Genomic DNA, 21630 nt, shown 5'->3' with positions numbered 1-21630 from the left:
ATAATTTCCCTGCCTTTGGTGTAAAACTGTTGTTTCTTTTACAAAATGATGCTGATGGTTGATGGGTTTTGTTGTTTTTATTGTCCTCAATTACCAAAGGAGAGTTGACAGCCTTCTTCCCACTTTTTATTTTATTTAATTTTTAAAAGATTTTATTTTTTTCTTTTTTCAAAAATTATTTTAATTTTCAAATTTTTATTCATTTTGAGAGAGAGATAGAGAGCAAGTAGGGGAGGGGCAAAGAGAGAGGCAGACAGAATCTCAAGCAGGCTCTGCACTGTCAGCATGGAGCCCCATGTGGGGCTCGAACTCACAAACGGTGAGATCACGACCTGAGCTCAAGTCAAAAGTCAGACACTTAACTGATGAGTCACCCAGGTGCCCTTCTTTTTTTTTTTTTAAAGATTTTTTTTTTTAATGTTTATTTTTGAGAGAGAGAGCGTGCAAGTGGGGGAGAGGCAGAGAGGAGGACGGAGGATCCAAGCGGGCTCTGGGGTGACAGCAGAGAGCCGATGCAGGGCTCAGACTCATGGACCATGAGATCATGACCTGAGCTGAAATCGAGTCAGACGCTTAACTGACTGATCCACCCAGGTGCCCCCAAAGATTTTATTTCTAAGTAATCTCTACACCCAAACACAGGGATCCAAGTCACGGCCCTGAGATCAAGAGCCCCACACTCCCGGGACTGAGCCAGCCAGACACCCCCTCCTGTCACTTTGTAAAAAATACTCTCTAACTCTGAGAAATCCCCCAATCAGGGGAAACACTGGGAAAAACTGCAGCAGCCTCAGGGCTGCTGTGCCTGGGGGTGGGGGGTGGGGGTGGGGGTGGGGGTGCGAGACTAGCCTCACTCTGTAAGGCAGCTGGAGGAAAACAAAGGCTTGGGTTCAAATCGTGGCTCCGCCACTTACTATGGGAACTTGAACAAGTTACTAAACCTCTTTGAGTCTGTTTCTCCATCTGCAAAATGGGGATGACTGACACATCTCAAGGCTGCTGTGAGAATTAAACCAGATAACATTTGTGACGGTACCTGGACCATCAAAGACACTTGAGAAAATGTCCTCTGAGAGTCTGTGAGCTCAGTGAAGTTCCCACTTTTCTCTTCTGCAAATTGAAGAGTTCTCATTTCTTCAGTTGTTCTTTATTTTCTCACTTTGGTCTCTTCTGGGTGTTCTCTAGCTTGTCATGACTGCCCTTGACATGCGAATCCAGATCCGAATACATGCTGTTGGTGTGGACTAGCCGTGTAAAGTAGGATCTACTATCACCTCCTTCTATCTAGACTCTGTACCTCTATTTATGAAATCCAAGTTTACAATACATTTTTGTATACACATGCTCCTGTTTTATGCCTTTGGTATTTATTGGGCTTAGCGTAACTAACAGCCCCAGATCTTTCCATAGGAGTGTTTGTAAGACCCTGTTTCTGAACTTGTGCCATTGAGGGCCTTCATATTTATTCCCTTTTACACCTTGTCCAGCAGACAAGGTGCCCTCTCCGACTAGATGGGGTCAAAGGAGACTCCAAATGTGTTCTCATGCTCAAGAAACCTGAAGGAACATTTAGCTGACTCTTTAGTCCAGGGAAGAAAATGTTTATTTGAATCTGGATGGATTCCAAGGCGGCGGGGCTGGTGCTGGGTGGTGCGGCTGAGGGAAGGTGCCCTGATGCTGTGGCTTTAGTCCCCAACAGCTCACTTGTAGCAGGTTCACCCTGGGGGCCTGGCATGTTGGCGCCCTGCCTTATGTCAGCGTGCTGTCTCTCCTCGGCGACTCGAAAGATGCAGAGCCCACCTGCATGGCCTAGGGACTTGAGAGGCATCAGGAGCCCACACAGATTACAGCGTGCGGGGCCCGGGGCTCCCCTGCTGTCTCCCGAGGGCACAGACACCCTGGAATCCTCCTGCTCGATCCGGGTGCCGTGGAGGACAGAGGCTGGCACCTTCCCTCCGCCTCTCATCCAGGCAGCTGGATCGCGTGCCGGCCCTGCCCGAATGACCCCCAGGCCCGGGCTGCTGCCAACGTTCACACTACATGGAAGGAAAGGAGCTCTCTTTATTGCTCTAGCCTGGCTGGCCCGCGAGCCTCCCAGAACGTGGCTTGTGTGCTCGGGACAGGCCGTGGCCGTCGTGGTGGTGCTCAGCCTGGCTGCCAGCCACACAGCAGCCTCAGTCGGTCTTCCTGAATCCTGGAAAGCAAAGCCCGCAGGATGGCCTGGGATTCTGAAGGCGCCAAGGCCTCGTTTCTACGTCACCCCCGATGCCTGCATACCCCTCACAGTTGGGATAATGTAGTCACCCTAGAAGCCACAGGTTTCCATGAACTAAATGGGTTAGAGGAGGCAGATATCCCCAGGGTGGAGACACACAGCCCCCTCCCGCCCCTCCCCCCCGGCCTCTCCGTTTTGAGACGTGATGGTAACCAAAGAGCTGCTGGTCAGAAAGAGAGCGAGAGGATCTCCTTTAGCCCAGCCACACTAACTGGGTGAGCCTCGGCAAGTCACTCTACCTCTCTGGGCCTCAAGCTCCTCATCAGTCACGTGCAACATGACTGAAGCACGCCTAGTAGGCAAACGAAGTCACGGTGTGGACAGTGTTTGGGTTAGCGTAAAGTTCTACAAGAGAGTGAGAAACGTCCAGATTCCCTTCGCTTTTCTGCTGTGGTCCACCCTTCAGGACTTTTGTTCCCATTCCTCCCGCAGTTTGTACAACATACTTGCGCAGTGGGTATTATTACCCCCGCGGTCCAGGGGAGGAGACCGAGCCGAAGAGACAACCCTGGCCCTGGAGCCGGCAAATCGGCAGGGGCGGGACTGACTGCAGGCCCTGTGCTGCTCTTTCCTGTATGCTAAGCCTCACGGGCAACCCCAGAGACTGATGGGGAGGAAGAAGGTGAAGGTAGGAAGAGTGCCAACATTACCCATCAGCCTAAGCTTCTGAAAGAGGGGGATGAAGCCGTGCAGGACGCTGTGGATCCGGTATACTGCTCACAAACAGAGAGAGAGAGGGTGAGCCGGCTGCCCCGGCAAGGGACATGGGGTCGGCCCCACCCACCCTCGGACAAAGGCCTGCCCCACACAAACAAGGAGTAATGGTGGAATTTCAGGCAGCGGGTTGAGCTAATAGTGCCGGAGTTATCATTATTAAAAACAATGACCTCAAACAGCAATAACAGTGCCAGGAAACTCGGCAGATCCAGCACCCAATCCGCGAGCCGCCTTGTTTTCGATAGCTGGCTAATTTCTGTTTGTTTGCCACTCTGAACTGCTTTTGTTGCATTTTTGTGGAGCTGCCCATTTTTCCATGAGGTTTTGCCAATGACCTCACATTGACCTTGAAAGAGGTCAAAAGAAAACAGGGGCATAATGAAATCTTTAAAGAATGTTTAGGCTGTGGCTTTCTGGCCCTTGGCAAGCATCACCGCCCGGAAGTCTCTGGGGGCTGGGAGGCGGGGGTACTTACCCAGCCCAAAGTAGATGCCAACGGTCTCCAGGGAGGCGAAGGTGAGTAGGCCGACCCCAAGGGACATGAACCAGTCTGCAAGGGCAGCGAGGGTGAGAATGGTCAGCCTGCAGGTCTGGACCCTCCTATGCACCCCCTCCCCACCCCGTCCCTGTTCCCGCGGCCCTCACCTGCGTAGTAGTGGTAACACACCAGCAAGGTCCCAATGGCAAAGCAGAGCAGGACAAAATGGAAAAACTCATCTGTAAAGGCAGAGGTGGGGAATTACTATTTGCTTCCTTCTCTCTCTCTCCTTTTAGTTACTAAAAGTATCCTTGTCTCCGCTCCAAAGTGACTTTCAGAGACACAGCTCCTGACCAGCCCAACTAGGACAGCACCCCAAATCCCACTCCTTTCCAGGCTTCATCTTGTTTCATTATTTTTCTAACACTGACACCACTCAACTTGTTATATTTTTATTTCCACGCTTATTCTCAAAAAACCAAGAAAAAACCATGAAATAGATTTATTTTGTCTGTCCCCCCTCAGTAGGAGGCTGGGGCAGGGATTCTGCTCAGAGAAAAAAGCACTGCCAGGCACACAGAGCTGCCCTACTGTATTTGTCATATGCATATTAAATGCAATTGTAAAAAATGCGTTTTTTACAATTTTTACAAAATCCCCCTCCTTATAAGCAAGAAGTGATTGTCAAAGCCTTTCCAGGCATATATATACATATTAAAAAAAAAAAGCAGAGAAGTATCACAATCCCAGATTTTAGGATATACTACAAAGCCGTAGTAATCAAAACAGTGTGGTATTAGAATAGAGATAGACACATAGATCAATGGAACAGAATAGAGAGTCCAGAAATAAAGCCATGCTTTTCTGGTCAATTAATCTTCAACAAAGGAGGCAAGAATACCCAATGGAAAAAAGACTGTCTCTTTAACAAATGGTGTGGGGAAAACTGGACAGCAACATGCAAAGGAATAAAATTGGACTGCTTTCTTACATCATAGACAAAAATAAGTTCAAAATGGATTAAAGACCTAAATGTGAGACAGGAAACCACAAATTTCCTAGGAGAAAACATAGACAGCAATTCCTTTGACATTGGCCATAGCAGCTTCTTTATAGATACGTCTCCTGAGGCAAGAGAAACAAAAGCAAAATTAAACAAATGAGGCTATACCATGATAAAAACTGCTTTACAGTGAAGGAAACCATCAACAAAACAAAAAGGCAGCACAGTGAGTGGGAGAAGATATTTGCAAATGACATATCTGATAAGGGATCAGTATGCAAAATATACAAAGAACATATACAACTCAACACCAACAATCATCATCATCATTGTCATTGTCGCCATCATCATCATCATCATCATCCAATTAAAAAATGGACAGAAGACATGAACAGACATTTTTCTGAAGAAAACATTCCGATGGCCAACAGACATAATGAAAAGATGCTTAATATCACCAGTCATCAGGGAAATGCAAATGAAAACTACAGTGAGCTTTCACTTTACATCTGTCAGAACAACTAAAGTAAAAGAGACAATAAATAAAAAGTGTTGGCAAAGATGTGGAGAAAAGGAGCCCTCAGGTAGTGTCAGTGGGAATGCAAATTGGTGCAGCCACTGTAGAAAACCAATTGTGGGGTTTCCTCACAAAATTAAAAATAGACTTACCACACAATCCAGTAATTCCACTATTGGGTATTTACTCAGAGAAAAACAAAACTAATTCAACTAGATACATGCACTCTGATGTTTATAGCAGCATTGCCTACAATAGCCAAATTATAGAAGCAGCCCAGGTATCTATTGATAGTTGAATGGATAAGGATGTGGTGTGTGTATATATACATATATATATGTATATATCACTCAGCCATAAAAAGAATGAGATTTTTCCATTTGCAAAGACCTGAATGGACTTAGAGGGAATGACGCTAAGTGAAATAAGTCAGTCAGAGAAAGACAAATACCATATGATTTCACTCATATGTGTTATTTAGGAAACAAAACAAGCATATATACGGAGAAAAAAGAGAAACAAACAAAAAAGACTCTTAAATACAGAGAACAAACTGATGGTTACCAACTGATGGTTACGGGGGAGGGTGTGGTGAGGGATGGGTAAAAAAATATGTGAAGGGGATGGAGAATACACTTATGACGAGCACTGTGAACTGTATAGAACTGTTGGATCATTATATAGTGCATGTGAAATTAATACAACACCGTGTATTAACTATACTTGATTTTTTTTTTTTTAAAGAGCAGGACCAATTTGTAGCCCTGCTGCTCCGTCACTTGCTTTTTTCCTCTCACGGATAGATCAGGGCCATCTTTCCATCTCAGAACATAATAGATCTGCCCTGCTCTTTGATGGCTGCACAGTGTTTCATGGTATAAACTTAACCCAATTTATTTATTGGTCCCCCATCGATAAACCTGCACAAACGTCGCTAGACATGAATCTGTGCACGTGTGTCTGGGCCCGATGCCCAGAAGTGAGCTTGCAGGCTTGGGGGGCTCTCACAGTTAACGGAGTTATGGAGAGGGGCCAAGAGCAGGGTCTGGGCCTTGGGCAGGTGCTCAGGTGTGCTCTGGAGTGAGGCCTCCCTGTGCCTTGCCAGCCACTGGGGTAGGTCACTGGGGAGAGAACACAGGGCCCTGGACTCGGTCAAGGGGCTGTGATGAGAGGAGGCTCTGCTGTCGTGTCTGAAGGACAATGACACCGACAGGGTGGCATTAAAGACACAGGGGTTCCCAACCAAGACTGGGCTCCAGGAGGGAGAGCGGAAGGGGGAATCACCATTTTGCTTTCGGGTATAATGCCGGTGCCGCACTTTGGGAATCTCAGTGTTATTCATAGCCCGGGAAAGTTCTAGAGTCCTTTAGCTGGACAGAGAGTCAGGGGCTCCCACCCAGGTGTCTCACTCCCTGAGGGTGGCCTTTTGCAACAACCCCAAATGTTTCAAGGACAACTTCCATTTGTTTAATCAAACACTCTGGTCTCCCATCCCTTCCTCATCCTCCTCCCTAAAGCCCTCACAGACTCCAGGCTTAGAGCAAAGGAATTCCTTCCAGTTCTTACCATTCCTCCAGAGTCTAGGCTAATCTAACCTCAGGGCTTCCTTGCCCCACCTCCAGCTCCCTAGCGCGGCCAGAGGCCTGGGGGGCATTTATCATCCCTGTGACTCAGTGTAGAACAGAAAGAGCACGGGACCAGGGTTCAAGTCCAGGTCGGGAAACTCGCTAGCTGAAAGCCCACATGCCATCCTTGAGTCTTAGCTTCCATATCTGTGCAACGGGAGTCATTATACCACCTTCTTGCCACAATTCTAAGCTGAGGCGTTTGCAAACATGACACACGACAGAGGTGGGCTATGATTGCTGTTTTTCTAGGCCACCAGTGGACTTTCTACCCATAGGAATCTGGACCAGACAGGCAGAAACAACTCTGGGGCACCAATTCTCTTTCTTTCTTTTTAAAAAAATTTTTAATGTTTATTTTTGAGAGAGACAGAGAGACAGAGTGTGAGCAGAGAAGGATTAGAGAGAGAGGGAGACACAGAATCTGAAGCAGCTCCAGGCTCTGAGCTGTCAGCACAGAGCTGGACAGGAGCTTGAACTCACAAACCCTGAGATCATGACCTGAGCCGAGGTCTGACGCTTAACAGACTGAGCTATCCAGGTGTCCCTGAGGCACCTATTTTCTTACCATCTTTCTTTTCTTTTCTTTTTAAATTTATTTTGAGGGGGAGGAGGTGCCAAGAGAGAGGAAGAGAGGGAATTCCAAGTAGGCTCTGTACTGTCAGCACAGAGCCCAACGTGGGGCTCAATGCCAGGAACCATGAGATCATGACCTGAGTGGAGATCAAGATTTGGACACCCAACTGACTGAGCCACCAAGGCGCCCGCTTACCGTCTTTCTTTATATTCAGTCTTCTTAACTGAGAGGCCTCCACTTCTCCTTAGGAACAAGAGAGAAACAAGTGTTTACTTTGTCGAGGGATGGCCGGTGGGGTTTTCCTCTCTGCCTCACTGAGACCGGCTCTCCTGGGTTCCTCTTCCTGGGTCAGAGGGCACTCACCACAGGGCCAATCAGGGCAAAGCTGTGGAGGTGGGCGGTGTCTGTCCTTGGGACCCCACTGGCCCCTTCCTCTTGACACAGGCCTGAGTCTGCATTCCATTTCCTTTCTCCTGAGCTTGGAAAGCCCTTCCCAGAATCAAGGTGACACTCAGGCTGTGATGTTGTCCCTGCTGTGACTGACCCACCCCGTCAGGCTGTCTGGTCCTGCCCTAACCCCCCGGATTGGAGGCCACCTCCGCCTCTCCTCTCGGAGTTTGTATATTTACCACTCGCTGGGTCAGAGCCTCTCCTTCGGAGACCTGGAAATCAGAAACTCAACATTAATAGCAGGCTAGCTTGGGCCCTTGGGTGCCTCCGTCCTAGCAGAGGAAGTAGGTGACCTCTGAAAATCTCGAGTCAAATTCTCCAGCCCCCAAGGGATCTTTATTGATTGTTGATTGTAATCCCCTCGCCTCTTGCCTAAAGCCCCTTTCTAATCTGCACTGGGCCCCTGCCTGGCTCAGCCCAGGTCAGAGCCCCAGGCCCCCAGTGGATTTGGAGTCCCCACCTTACACCCATGAACCCTGACAAGCAGCTGGCTCTCGCAGGGGTGAGACAAGGCCCAGACCGTTCATCGGCAGCACTGACAACCCCTCTCCCCTGACTGGACACTCACCTGATTCTCCTGAGGGCACCACCTCTCCGGGGGCACCTACACAGAAGGAAAATCAGCAGTCACATACCCATCACCCTCTGGGTGGGGCGAACTGATAGTGTGGTGAAGACGGCTCATTCAGAGACTTTCCATTTGATCTGAGGGGGTCAAGAGGGGACTGGGGCAAGCTGTGGGACTATTCCATCTAAAGGGGCAGCCATCACCCACCCGCCTTTGAAAGCCACTGTAGGAATGCCTGTCCAGCGTTACAGGTCATCAAATTTCCCACAAGAGGCCAAAAAGCCAGGTTTTACATCAACTTTTAAAAAAAGTTTATTTATTTTAATAGAGAGAGGGCACACAGGCTGGAGGTGCAAAGAGAGAGAATCCCAAGCAGGCTCCACGGTGTCAGCACAGAGCTCGAGGCAGGGCTGGAAGCCACAAACCATGAGATCATGACCTGAGCCGAAATCATGAGTCAGACTCTCAACCGACTGAGCCACCCAGGCGCCCCTACATCAACTTCGTGATTATAGAAAAGGTTGACACCTCTTGTATTCCACTGAATCGAAGACATCACCATTTGTGAGAAATGACATTATTTTCGATATTACTATGTAAGGAAAACCACTGCCAATTTTAATTATAAGTTGCCAGCGATTTCAGATGCATCCTGATTTTAGAGATGTCTAAATGTGAAAAAGTAGAAGCTGTAGAATTGATGTAATGGAATAACAATAATAATAATAACACTCTGAGCTAAATAAAACATATATGTCTGCACACATGTGGGTATCAGTTTGCAACTTTTGCCTGTTCACGGCTGCACAGATGCGGGTGACGACACCTAGCCACATGGCCCCAGCGCCACCAGGCCCTGAGTTCGGGGGAGCCAAGCTGGGCTGCACATCAGTAACTCAGCCCCACACCTCTGAGGGTTGAGCTCCTTGTGTGGGTGGCTGAGGGTGATTTGAGCCCTGTGTTCTTGTCCCGAGCGGCTGCCGCCCGTTAATCTGGTCTGGGGTGGCCTACCCACCCCATTCACCCTGATTCCCAGTGCCTATTCTAGTCCCTGGGGACCTCTCTGCTAGCCTGTCAAATGCTTCCCCTCAAGGGAGGCAGGACCCCTTGTAGAGCCCCCCCAACCCCCCCACCCCCGCTGGTAGTCCCCACACCTGTACACTTCCCATTCTTCAGGTCAGCCCCAGGGCACAAACATCAGAGGAGGGCACTCAGCACACAACAATAAACATGCTGAGCTGTCTTTATGCAAATAGGTCATTACGTCGATATGCAAATAGGAAACATCATTTGCAGGTGACCTGAGTGGTCAGTACTGAGTATACAGAGAGCATGAAATGAGACTCCAGGAGTGTAATTTACTAAGAACCTCCAATATCTTGGGGGGGAGAGTAATTCACAAATTCACAAACTGTGGTGATACCTACCTTTCAGGGAATATTAATTACTTTTATGATGAGAAAAAATTTTTTTAAATATATGTAAATATAACCGTTTGTCTCGCTTTCATTTTACACCCAGTGAAACCATTTCTACGATAGTTGAGTAATTAAAAACCAAGTAATACTTTGCGAAAGAGAAAAAGAAAGAGAGAGAAAGAGAATGAAAGAAAGAGAAAGAAATGAAGGAAGGAAGGAAGGAAGGACGGAAGGAAGAAAGAAAATTCAGGTAAGCAAATAAAACAGTATAACTAACTATTCACCCACAATGCTACCACCCAGAGGCAGCCACGGGTAATATCTTGATGCAAAAATTAAAGCATTCTATTTACATTTCTTAGAACGCATATGTGTTTCTTGTTGGGTTTCTTGGGTTATTACCCGGTTTTAGGAGACTAAATAGATTATAGAAATGTTGGATTAAACAAAGTTAAACAGGTTTTCGTATCTGCAGTAGGCATTTCTTAGGCTTTTTTGGCCAACTGCTTCGTTCCTATGAATTGCCCCTGCTTCACCGAAGTGCTCCCAGGCAAAGAGTCACGTTTATAACTCTTTGCTGTAATAATCACTGTGACTGGAGATGATTTTTCCATGAGGTCAGATCCTTAATTCTCGCAGGCACGTGTACATAGCCTACTATTCCAAGACAGCGGGTGCTAATCATGTTCTATTTTGCTGGTTGGGAAGCTCAGGCCCAGAAAGATTGGCTGACTGACCCAGGATGTCCTGGAAGTCAAGATTATAGTTCAGGAGAGAACAGTCTCCCCACGGTAGCAATGCCCGCCCCCATCCCCATCCGCCAATGTTCAACCGTTCATCCGCCCATATTGCCTTTATTTTCCTAGCACTTCTCAGCCCACTGAAACACCCTCGTGGTCTGGTTTCTGCCCCACAAAGTCCAGAGCACTCATGTCCTCTGTGTAGTTCCATTTTCTCCAAAGCCACTGGACGATGACTTACCTTCACAGAGCTGAAGCTCGTCCTTCAAAATGTCCGGCTCCTCATGCTCAGCGCCTGGGTGGAAACATATCCTTTTAGTCAGCTCTCCACAGTCACTGTCACAGTCACGGTATCCCCGGACGGCTTCCATCTCCCCCACACCTGAAAGCTTAAAAAGTAACACAGGCCTTGTTTGTGCTGGGGGTGAGCCTGGGTGCCTTCAAGAGGCAGGACAGCCTTTACAAGTACTTTCCCTTTACCCTGTCTGACTCCCCCCCACCCCCCTGCACTCAGAGGTGACTGTGGTCATGGAAAAGAATTGAGGGTCTGAGAGGACCTGGGCCTCCTTCAAAGTCAATAATCAGAGTTGCCATTTATTGAGCACTTACTATATACCAACACGGAACTTAGTAATTTATATTTAACATTTTGTTAGAACCCCGGGGTGGCTGAGTGGCTCAGTCAATTAAACACCTGACTCTTGACTTCTACTCAGGTCATGACCTCACAGTTCATGAGATCCAGCCCTGCCTTGGGCTCTGCACTAACAGTGGGGAGGCTGCTTGGGATTCTCTCTCTCCCTCTCTCTCTGCCCCTTCCCTGCTCGTGTGCTCTCTCTCTCTCCCAAAATACAAAAAATAAACTTAAAAAATATTTCACTAGATCCTTATGGAAACCCAATGAAGAAAGTATTAGTATCTCTCTTTGCCCCATTTAAAGGGTAAGGGATCTGAGGCTCACAAAGTTAAATTCTTCCCTGAAGGTCAGACAGCCAGTGAGTGGCAATTCCAGGGTTCAAACCCAGATCTGTCACCAAAGCCTGCAATCCTAATCCCTTTTATCATCAGAAATAGAGCCCAGACCCCAACTCTGGCTTCCTGGGCAGCATTTATTAAACATTTCCCGTGTGCCAGGCTCTGTAGCAGGCATTAACGCAGACTCTTTGCCCCATGCCCTTTTCTTCCCACAATCCACTTAGGCCAAACAGTATTTAAAATTTTTATTTTTGCAAAAATTTTCTTCTGGTTGTAAAAACAGAACACGTTCGTTGCATAATATAGTATGGGACAGGTCCAAAAAGTGAAAGCAAAAATCACCCACAATGGAACCATCCAGAGATAACCACTCCTAACGTTTTGCTATTTTTCCTTCCAGGCTTATTTATGACCATGTATGCGTGAATTTTTACAGGGTACATATGCGATCAAACCAGTCATATGATTTGGCATCTTTCTTTGTCACTTCGCAGCTGTATGAACAGAACTGTAGCCAGGGAAGGGTGTATTTTGCTGTCGTTGGACACGAGACCATTTGCCATTGGTGCCTTACTATAGACACTGCTGTGAGGACATCTTCACGCAGGCCCGCTCACTCCCACTGAGAAACTCAACCGGGAGCTGGGGCGGGGGGGGGGGGGGCGCGGGCAAAGGAGAAATAGCAAGGCCTGTCACCTACCAGGTGAGCTGTCCCTTGGGGGGTGCCCAGCCCCCTGGCTCTGCCGACGTTTTCCGGTCACTCTGCAGTGCTGGTCCTCATCACCACTTCCTGCAAGGAACAAACACAAACTCTAGGAGAACCTCAGCCTTGCACGAGCCTGAAATACATTTGTTCTTTCTTTACATTTACTCTTGGGGGCGGGGGGAGGGGGTAGGAAATCCGCCACAAGCTTCCTGTGTGACCTCGGACAACTCATGTAATACTTCCACCGCTGCTTTCATGAAGGTAAGACAAGGTCCTCTGAGGTTTCCTGTTACAGGTACGGGGGCCGTGTCACCTCTGTGTCCCCCCACATCATGTGGACTGTCTTTGCTCCCACCTGGAAGGCCTTTCCCATTTATCTGTCTCCCTTATCTTGAAGACGAAGGAGTAGAAAGGCTTTATTTTTTCATGTCTTTTATTTTTTATTTTGAGAGACAGAGACAGAGTGAGCGGGGCAAGGGCAGAGAGAGAGGGAGACACAGAATGTGAAGCAGGCTCCAGGCTCTGAGCTGAGCTGTCAGCACAGAGCCCAACGCGGGGCTCGAACCCACGGACTGTGAGATCATGACCTGAGCCGAAGCCAGACGCCCAACCGGCTGAGCCACCCGGGCGCCCCTAGAGAGGCTTTTCTAGCTGCCCCAGCTCACACTCATCTTTGCCCTCCCTCATCTGGGTTACGATCGCATCAGCTACATGTGCTTGACACAGCGGGCATGTGGGCCAGCGGTGATGGTGCTGGTCTCTCCAACCGGCTTGAGCTCCTGAAGGCCAAGGCCTGGGTCCCCACTGTTGTCAGGGTGCCCGGCCGGGAGGAGGAGCTTGATCAAGACTTGGAGAATGACAGGGTTGTTTGCACTCTTGGACCAGTCAGCGTTGCAGGAATTCAGGCCTGGGGGCCGGCGTTCCTGACTTCGGGTCCAGGGGACTCCCTCTGCCTGAGGATGACCGACTGGCTCCGGCGTGGGAATGTCCCTCAGTGTGCTTGCGGGGCTCCTGCTCAGTCATGGATACGTTTTAAATTTCCAGGAAGCTAAATTAACTGTTTTAAAATCAGTGCTTATGTGATCCCAGCTAGGTACAGAGAAAAAGGGATCAGGAAGTACATCAAGATTACAGTATCAGGGGCGCCTGGGTGGCTCAGTTGGTGGAGCTTCTGACTCTTGGTTTGAGCTCAGGTCATGACCTCAGGGTCCTGAGATCGAGCACTGTGTCTGGCTCCGCACTGAGCACGGAGCCTGCTTGAGATTCTCTCTCTCCCTCTCTCTCTGCTCCTCTTCCTATCTCTAAAAAAAAGTTAAATTAAGAAAAAAGAGATTACAATAGCAGTATTTATCTCAGAAGATGGGATTTTGGTTAGCTTCTATTTTCTTCTTTTCTGTGTTTTATAAATATTAATCAATGTAGGAAAAGAAAGCTTTTTCATGGCGTTTTGCAAAATATAAACCAACACAGACAATGAAACAAAAAATGATTCCAAATTCTATCAGCCAGGGACAACCTTCATCAACATGCAAATGAACATTATTGTAGCTTTCTCTAGGCTTTATTTATAATATGCAATTTTTAACAAAAGGTACTATAGTTATAGTATTAAAAGGTATTATAGTATTAAATGCTTTCTAAAATGACGACAATTTTTATATATGCTCTCTAATTCAATTGTTTAAAAAATTAATCCTGGCAGAAACACAGTTAATTCCTGGTGTCCCAGTACCCATCCCAGAGCCTGGCACATGCTGGTGCTTAACAAATATTTACTGAATAAATGTAAGGAAACATAGTAATACGTGGTTAGTGATTATCTCTGGGTGACAGAGCAAAGGATGATTTTCTTCTTCTTTCTACTTCCTTATATGCTTCACATTTTTTTTTTACACAGTGTTCCTATGTGTAATCTTGCACAATACAAAGTTTTAATTAAAAAGCAACAGGATACATTAAAAAAGATATGTAAGGAGAGCAGCCTAACATGTTGAATTAAGAGAACAAAAAAGAAAGAACATTCTGCTTTCTGTCAGAGAATAATGTGGAGATTTGTAACCAAGACCCATCTGGAGATGTTCGTGCCCCTAGACCCACTAAAGGACTTGTGGGTAATCGATGCTCAGGATGTGATGTGTGTGAAAACTTCAAAAAGTAAAAGCTTTTGAGCAAGGATGTTTATGAGCATGCTAAGCTGGTGGTGAGGTTGGGGGATAATCTTTTTTTTTTTTTAAAGTTTAATTTGAGAGAGAAAATGCAATGTGTAAAAAAAAAAAGAAAATGCAATATGTGAGTAGGGAAGGGACAGAGAGAGAGAGAGAGAGGGAGGGAGGGGATCCCATGCAGGCTCCACGCTGACAGTTCAGAGCCCAATGCGGGACTTGAACTCATGAACTGTAAGATCATGACCTGAACTGAAATCAAGAGTCAGATGCTTAACCGATTAAGCCACTCAGCTGCCCCTACATGGCATCTTTTACTTATTTGCTTATCGTCTTAGCTTCTTCCATATAATCTAAGCTTTATGACCCGGGGATCATTATCCCTGTCTGTTTAGTTTCTCAGCACTTAGAAGACAGTAAGGATTTGTTTAATGCATGAATGGACAAATGTGTGCCTATGGATTATATATACATACATACATACACACATATATATATGTTTATATATATGTTTATATATATATATGTGTGTATGTGTGTGTGTGTGTTTATTTAGAAAGAAAGAGAGAGGGTGAGCACAAGCCAGGGAGGGGCAGAGATTGAGGGAGAGAGAGAACCCCAAGCAGGCTCCAGCTGACAGTGCGGAGCCCAACATGGTGCTCCGTCTCACATACTGTGAAATCATGACCTGAGCCAAAGTTGGACGCTTAAGCCACTGAGCCACCCCGACGCCCCCCCCCCCAGGGGGTAATCTTAACAGTTATTTTTTAGAGCCGTTACTCTGTGCGGTTAGGTGCCAAGCCCTTAGATGTGTAAAGAATGTAATCCTCCCAATAATTCCATGAGGTAGTGGCTTTTGTTATCATCCCCAGTTTATAGATGGGGGTCCCAAGGCACCTAGGGTTTAGCAGTTTACCCAAGGACACATAGCCAGCGAGTGGCAAAGAAAGGGTTTGGACCCAGGCAGGCTGCTTGAACAGACAGGCGCGTTGAGTTCAACAGCAGAGCGCTACTGAGAAGCCTAAAATTACTTTACAGGAGACGCAGCCACTGAGAGGCTTTCTGGGAAAGCCTGAAAGTTAGCTGCAACAATATTATAGAATAACACAACACTCAGGATACGAGAGCAAAAATGTTTAAACAGAGGACAAAATTGTCCATGTGGTCAGTTATAACTGTGTCCAGGTCACGTGTACCGATCGGTAGGGTCTGGAAGGGAATGTGGAAAAATACAACCGAAGTGTCAGGCGGGAGATGATAGGGGATGGTTTTCTCATGTAAATGCTTTTCTTGAATAATATTATGAAGATATATACACATGTATTAGTCTTTGCGGTACCTGAAGAGGAGGATGACGAGGAGGAAGAGGAGGAGGAAGATGAAGAGGAGGAGGTAAAACCCTTGTCTCTCTTGGGTTGTTCTTGAGGAAAGAGTCTGGCTTCCGTGTCTTGCTTGTGCAAATCCGTCTCTCCATCTGGGAGTTACACATAGACAAGCATGAGTGTTTGTCGCACTTCCTACCCCAGAGACCCCCAAGACCTCCCTCGGTGTCTACTTGGACTTGGGGGCCACGAATGGCTGGGATACTCTTCCCAAGCCTGTAGAGCCAGTGGGCAGTGCAGGAGATCAGAGTTCTCACAGACCTCAGGGGCTTAGGAAGTTCTTGGGCATAAATTTTTCTGAATATGGAGACTAGAGAAGGGCTTCTAAGCCCCCATCCTGCTGGAGGTCACTAGACTGTGTTGCCAACATAGGGTTCACTGTGACGTACAGGGCAGGTATGATCTGGTCAAGCGAACTTTCTCCCCCGTTCTGGGGCCGAACAGGACCGGTCCTGCCTTCTCAGGACCCTCCGCAGTGCCAGCCTAAGTCCCCAGAACCCCCTTGAAATTTGGGAAGCAGCTGAGCGTCTGCAAAGCTAGAGAGTTCTAGGAGACAGACTGGACCAGCTGTGTGTGTGTGTGTGTGTGCACGCGCGCGTGCACGAGTGTAAAACACTACTTCTCTAGAAGATTCAACTCTGACTTGAGCCGCTCTGAAACAGGAGCTAAGGAGACTCTCATGTCCCACCAGCCGGGCTGGACTCTACGTCCCATGTAGCTTTGCCCAGAGGGTGAGAGGAGGCAAACATACAGTCTAGGTCTTCTGTTTCTCCAGGGACTCGACTGTGATCTTGAGTCTGGGAGGAAGGTCCTGAAGTTTCCATGGTTTCCTCTGGAAGAATAACAGTAAATAATTAGAGTAAATATAATAATTAATGTCACCTTAGTTAATCCCCTTAACATATTAAGAGCTTGGCAAATAAGGAAGAAAAAGACAAACACCCAATATTCAAAAATACAAGAAAACAACTTCTATAAAAAAAAGAAGAGACAACTGGGGAAATTTGAATAATGATCATCCTTTGATAATAGTAACTTATTTTTTTTTAAATAGGCTTTAGTTGTTAGAGCAGTTTGAGGTTCATAGCAAAATTGAGTGGAAGGTACTGACAGAGATAACCATGCCCCCTGGACCCAAACATGCATTTTTAGGTGTGATATTTATACTAAGGTTATGTCCTTAAATTTAAGGATAAATACTGAAATTTTTCTGATAAAATTATACGATGTCTGGGACTTTCTTCAACATGATCTTATGGGGGGGGTGGTTGGAGGGCATAGATGGGAGTCCAAATAAACAAACATGACCATGAGTTAATAGTTATTGGAGCTCTACCAGAATATAAATAGTGGTTATCTCTGAGTGGTGGTATAATGTATTTTTAGTTTCTTATTTGTACTTTACATTTTCTAAACTTTAACAAAAATTTTTTAATGTTTTTATTTTATTTTTGAAAGAGAGACAGAATGCAAGTGGCAAAGGGGCAGAGAGAGAGGGAGACACAGAATCCAAAGCAGGCTCCCGGCTCTGAGCTGTCAGCACAGAGACTGATGTGGGGCTCAAACCCACGAACAGTGAGATCATGACCCAAGCCAAAGTCGGACGCCCAACCGACTGAGCCACCCAGGCGCCCCTACATTTTCTAAATTTTTAATAGTATTGCTTTTGTTGTAATAAAATAGTCAATAATTTTTCCTTACGTACTTAAAAATGTAATATGCCAATATCAGAATAGTATATATCAGCCTAGTACTTAATGGTTTTACAAAGGCCTTACCTGAACCTGATCACAAACCAGTCAGGTAGGAATTTGGCTTTATTGCTCCTCACATTTGAATTATAGTTTTTAGGCAACAAAACTTCCCCAAGTTTTGTTGGCTGTTACAATCACCTTTCAAGGTATTAAAAAAAATTTTTTTTTAATGTTTATTTATTTTTGAGAGAGAGAGAGACAGAGACAGACAGAGGCAGAGGGGCAGAGGGAGGGGGAGACACAGAATCTGAAGCAGGCTCCAGGCTCTGAGCTGTCAGCACAGAGCCTGACACGGGGCTCAAACTCACAAACTACGAGATCATGATCTGAGCCGAAGTGGGACACTTAACCGACTGAGCCACCCAGGCGCCCCTCCCTTCAAGATATTTTTATTATCCCTATTTTATAGAGGCACTCCAGGACCCATATTAATACTCCTCAAACATTGGTCTGGGGCACAAAACAACTCAAAGGCCACGCTGGAGTCTGGCTCTGCTGGAATGCCTCTCAGGATTGTGGATGCAAGCAGTGAAGGTAAGGGCAGGAAGCAGGCACTTGAAGGTAAAGGGCAAAGTCTGGGAATGTGTCCCTTCAGGACAGTATACTCTGTACCTTCCTGAAATTCTGTGAGGGAGCTAGAGGTAACTCTGGAGGCTGGCATTCAGCTGAACGTACAAGAAGTCCATAACCGTGGCCTTGGAAAATCCAAATGGCTGACCAGAGTCAGCTAGTTCTCTCGGTAAGGAAAGTATATGGAGCAGGGCTCCCCTACAAAGCCTTTATGTTAGTGGGGCCCATGGCCACCCAGCTACAGACTACAGTTTCCAGCATCCCTTGAAGCTAAGAGTGGCCATTTGACTACATTCCTGCCAATGCAATGTGTGGGGATGCAATATGTGTGGTGGTGTCGCGATAACTGTTTAATGGCTCTCCAGGAAAAAAAAGAAAAGTATACACACATGCACATACACACACATTTTTGTTCTAAATTTTACTGATGTAAAGAATGCATAGCATACAGTTTACAAATAATAAAATACATCTACTCTTTACTGCAAATCCCACACACCTGTAACTTCAGTGTGCTTTGGAATTTCTCGCAAAACCCGCTCAGTTTTTATAGGTCCATCACCAGCAACCACGTCACAAAATCAGACTACCATAAATATTTGATTATTGCCAGTTTCAGCAAAATGTTGCCGACATCAGTGATGGATGTGAATGCTTTCATCATGAGTGTCAGCTGATATTTTCTTTCACATCAACAAGTAAGGCAAAAGTGAAACAACTAAGGCATTCGTTGTCACACTTCGTCAGTGATATGAGCAACTTCTTTGCTGAATCGCATCAGTTTTCAAGTTCTGGAAGACTACTTACTTGACTTGGGCTATTCACAATGTAATGGCTGTAGGTACAACCCAGTTTTAGGTTGAATCTATATTATTAGTGTTTTTGATCACTTTCTAAAATTTAGATAGTCAACAAAACAAACCATCAAGCTCTGATTTGTAGAGGTGGTGGTGTAAATACTACTACCGCGACTGACTTCAAGCTACCAGTGTGAGGTCATGGAGTGCAAAGTCATGAAGGGATGTGCCAAAGAACATATTATGCAGTGTTTCCACAATATGGGAAAACAGATATGAAAATCTCAAGTGCCTAGCAACTAACAGAAAGTAGTAAATCAGGAAGTGATACGATTTGAGCACGTCTTAACTTTGTTTTTAATATGATTTATTTAATTGTACATTTCTCTTTATTTTTTATTTTTTTAATGTTTTTTATTATTTATTTTGGAGAGATAGAGACAGAGACAGAGTATGAACTGGAAAGGGGCAGAGAGAGAGGGAGACACAGAATCTGAAGCCGGCTCCAGGCTCTGAGCTGTCAGCACAGAGACCAATGTGGGGTCCGAACTCACAAACCGGGAGATCATGACCTGAGCTGAAGTTGGCCACCTAACCAACTGGGCCACCCAGGTGCTCTTAAAAAATTCTTTTTTTTTTTTTAATGTTTATTTTTGAGAGAGATAGGGAGGGAGAGAGCAAGTGCAGAAGGGGCAGAGAGAGAGGATCCGAAGCGGGCTCTGTGAAGACAGCAGAAAGCCTAATGCAGGGCTCGAACTCACGAACAAAGAGATCATGACCTGAGCTGAAGTCGGACACCCAGCCAACTGAGCCACCCAGGTGCCCCTTAACTGTACATTTCTATAATTTAATAAAGGTTGGGTTTAACAATCAGCTTCCAAAATTCCTGTAGATTTAACGATCTATTCTCACAGGTTGATATAGCCTGGTGTCAGCTCTGGACATACTTCTGCTTCTATTCTACTTCCTCTTTCCTGCTGTGTATATGCTGGAATGCAGACACGGGGGTGGGGGGGGTGGGGGGGGCAGTGAACCAATCTCAATCATGCAAAACAAGCCAACACCTCAGGGAATTCCTGAGCAAGCAGTCAAAAGGAAATCTAAGCCTTGCAACACCTTATGCCCCAGAGCCACCTGGCCGCCTGCCTCTGCCTCTGATCAGCTACGTGCGCGGAAATAAAGTCTCTTATCTGAGCCCCGTGATTTGGTCTATTTGTTACAGCAGCATGGCCGAGTTGTGCAGGCTTCCTTTGGAAGCCTCCCCTATTTCCTCTCCCAGTTCTGAGTCTAACCCCTCAACTTGGACAAGGGGTAGACTCACTACTCTCTGACTAGTTTAGATCAGGGTTACTGACCTCAACCCTCGTGACCTTTGGGACCGATGATTCTTTGCCGTTGTTATGTGCCAGGTGTTTAGCCTCCCCACTAGATCCCAGGAGCACCCCAGCCAGTTGTTGTGATGGTCAAAAAGGTCTCCAGACATGCCAAAGGTCCCCTGGGGAAGAAAGGCACCCCCGCCTGGGAACCACTGGTTTAGAGAATCTGCTCTTTTTTAAGAATGTAATTGTGTTAAAATTTTTCATTGAGGTATAATGAGCATATACGATGAGGTATAATGAGGTATACAATGAGCATATCACATCGTATTTGTTTCGGGTGTACTACATGATGGTCCAATATTTGTATACACTGTGAAATGATCACCACGGTAAATGTAGTTACCGTCTGTTCCCATACGGAGTTACAAGCTCTTTTTCTCATGATGAGAACTTGAAGATCGATTCTTTTGGCAACTTTCAAACATGCACTACCACATTATCTATCAACCATAGTCACCATGTCGTACATTACATCCCCATGACTTATTTATTTAATTCCTGAAAGTTCGTACCTTTTGACAGACCATTTCAGTCATTCCCCAGCCCCAATCTCTGGCAATCCCTCATTTGTTCTCTGTATCTGTGAGTTTGGGTTTTTTATATGTAGGGATGTTTGTTTATTTTTAGGGCAGAATCTACTTTTTTTTAGAGAGAGAGCGAATGACCAGGGGAGGGGAAGAGAGAGGAGACAGAAGATCCAAAGCGGGCTCTAAACTGTCAGCACAGAGCCTGATGTGGGGCTCAAACCCAACCGTGAGATCATGACCTGAGCTGAAGTCAGACGCTTAAGTGACGGAGCCACCCAGGCGCCCCAGGACAAAATCTACTTTTTTTTTTTTAATGTTTTATTTATTTCTAGGAGAGAGAGAGAGAGAGAGACAGCACGAGCAGCGGAGGGCCAGAGAGAGAGAGAGAGTCACAGACTCTGAAACAGGCTCCAGGCTCCGAGCTGGCAGTCAGCACAGAGCCCGATGTGGGGCTCGAACCCACGAACCACAAGATCATGACCTAAGCGAAAGTCGGACGCCTAACCGACTACGCCACCCAGGCGCCCCAGACAGAATCTACTCTTAATCCACCACAAGACCTCGGCAAGGCAATCTCCTTCCCTGCACCTCAGAGGCAGGCCATCTGGGCTTGGATTCTATCTGACACTTCTGGTTGCAGGATCTTGGGCAAATTACTTAGCCTCTCGCTGTCTCAGGTTTCCTCATCTGTAAAATGGGAACAATAGTGCTTCTCTCATAGTGTTGTGAAAATGGCATGAATTAAAACACGTAAAGCATTTAGAAGAATGTTTGGTGTAGAGCAGGTGTGAAATAAATGCGAGCGGAGATGATTTCAGGCCTCCAGACCTAGGCCATTCTTTCTTATCGTCAAAATTTGTATCTGACCTTCCAAGCACAGCTCAAACGCCACCTCCTTCATGAAGCCCTGTGCTAGTGCTGGGTCCTAACCAGTCCCCAGCCTCCCTACCTCACTCCCTTAATCCTCCTCCCTTCGGCACCCCTGCCCTTCTTTCTTGCTAACAAAACTG

General features: G+C 46.4%; 1 protein-coding gene across 2 annotated transcripts in view; it reads right to left on the bottom strand.

The window, feature by feature from the left end:
* Window positions 1–1471: 1471 nt before the first annotated feature.
* Window positions 1472–21630, bottom strand: part of TMEM40 (transmembrane protein 40) — a 31420-nt gene continuing 11261 nt past the window's right edge. Inside the window, exons 2-12 of one of the 2 annotated variants that reach the window (XM_039231392.1) lie at window positions 16345–16425; window positions 15551–15685; window positions 12044–12133; window positions 10610–10663; window positions 8211–8246; window positions 7822–7854; window positions 7388–7435; window positions 3638–3709; window positions 3468–3542; window positions 2926–2988; window positions 1472–2194 (exon numbers count right to left, since the gene is read on the bottom strand). In XM_039231392.1, coding sequence (XP_039087323.1) covers window positions 2175–2194; window positions 2926–2988; window positions 3468–3542; window positions 3638–3709; window positions 7388–7435; window positions 7822–7854; window positions 8211–8246; window positions 10610–10663; window positions 12044–12133; window positions 15551–15685; window positions 16345–16417 — 699 coding nt within the window. In that variant the 5' untranslated portion in view covers window positions 16418–16425 and the 3' untranslated portion in view covers window positions 1472–2174. The remainder of the gene's footprint in view (window positions 2195–2925; window positions 2989–3467; window positions 3543–3637; window positions 3710–7387; window positions 7436–7821; window positions 7855–8210; window positions 8247–10609; window positions 10664–12043; window positions 12134–15550; window positions 15686–16344; window positions 16426–21630) is intronic. The other variant, XM_039231393.1, reaches the window with a different exon arrangement.

This window comes from Hyaena hyaena, unplaced genomic scaffold (assembly GCF_003009895.1).
Source record: "Hyaena hyaena isolate Hyena2069 unplaced genomic scaffold, ASM300989v1 scaffold_56, whole genome shotgun sequence".
Classification (NCBI taxonomy): domain Eukaryota; kingdom Metazoa; phylum Chordata; class Mammalia; order Carnivora; family Hyaenidae; genus Hyaena; species Hyaena hyaena.
This window is presented reverse-complemented; position numbering and strand designations above follow the sequence as displayed.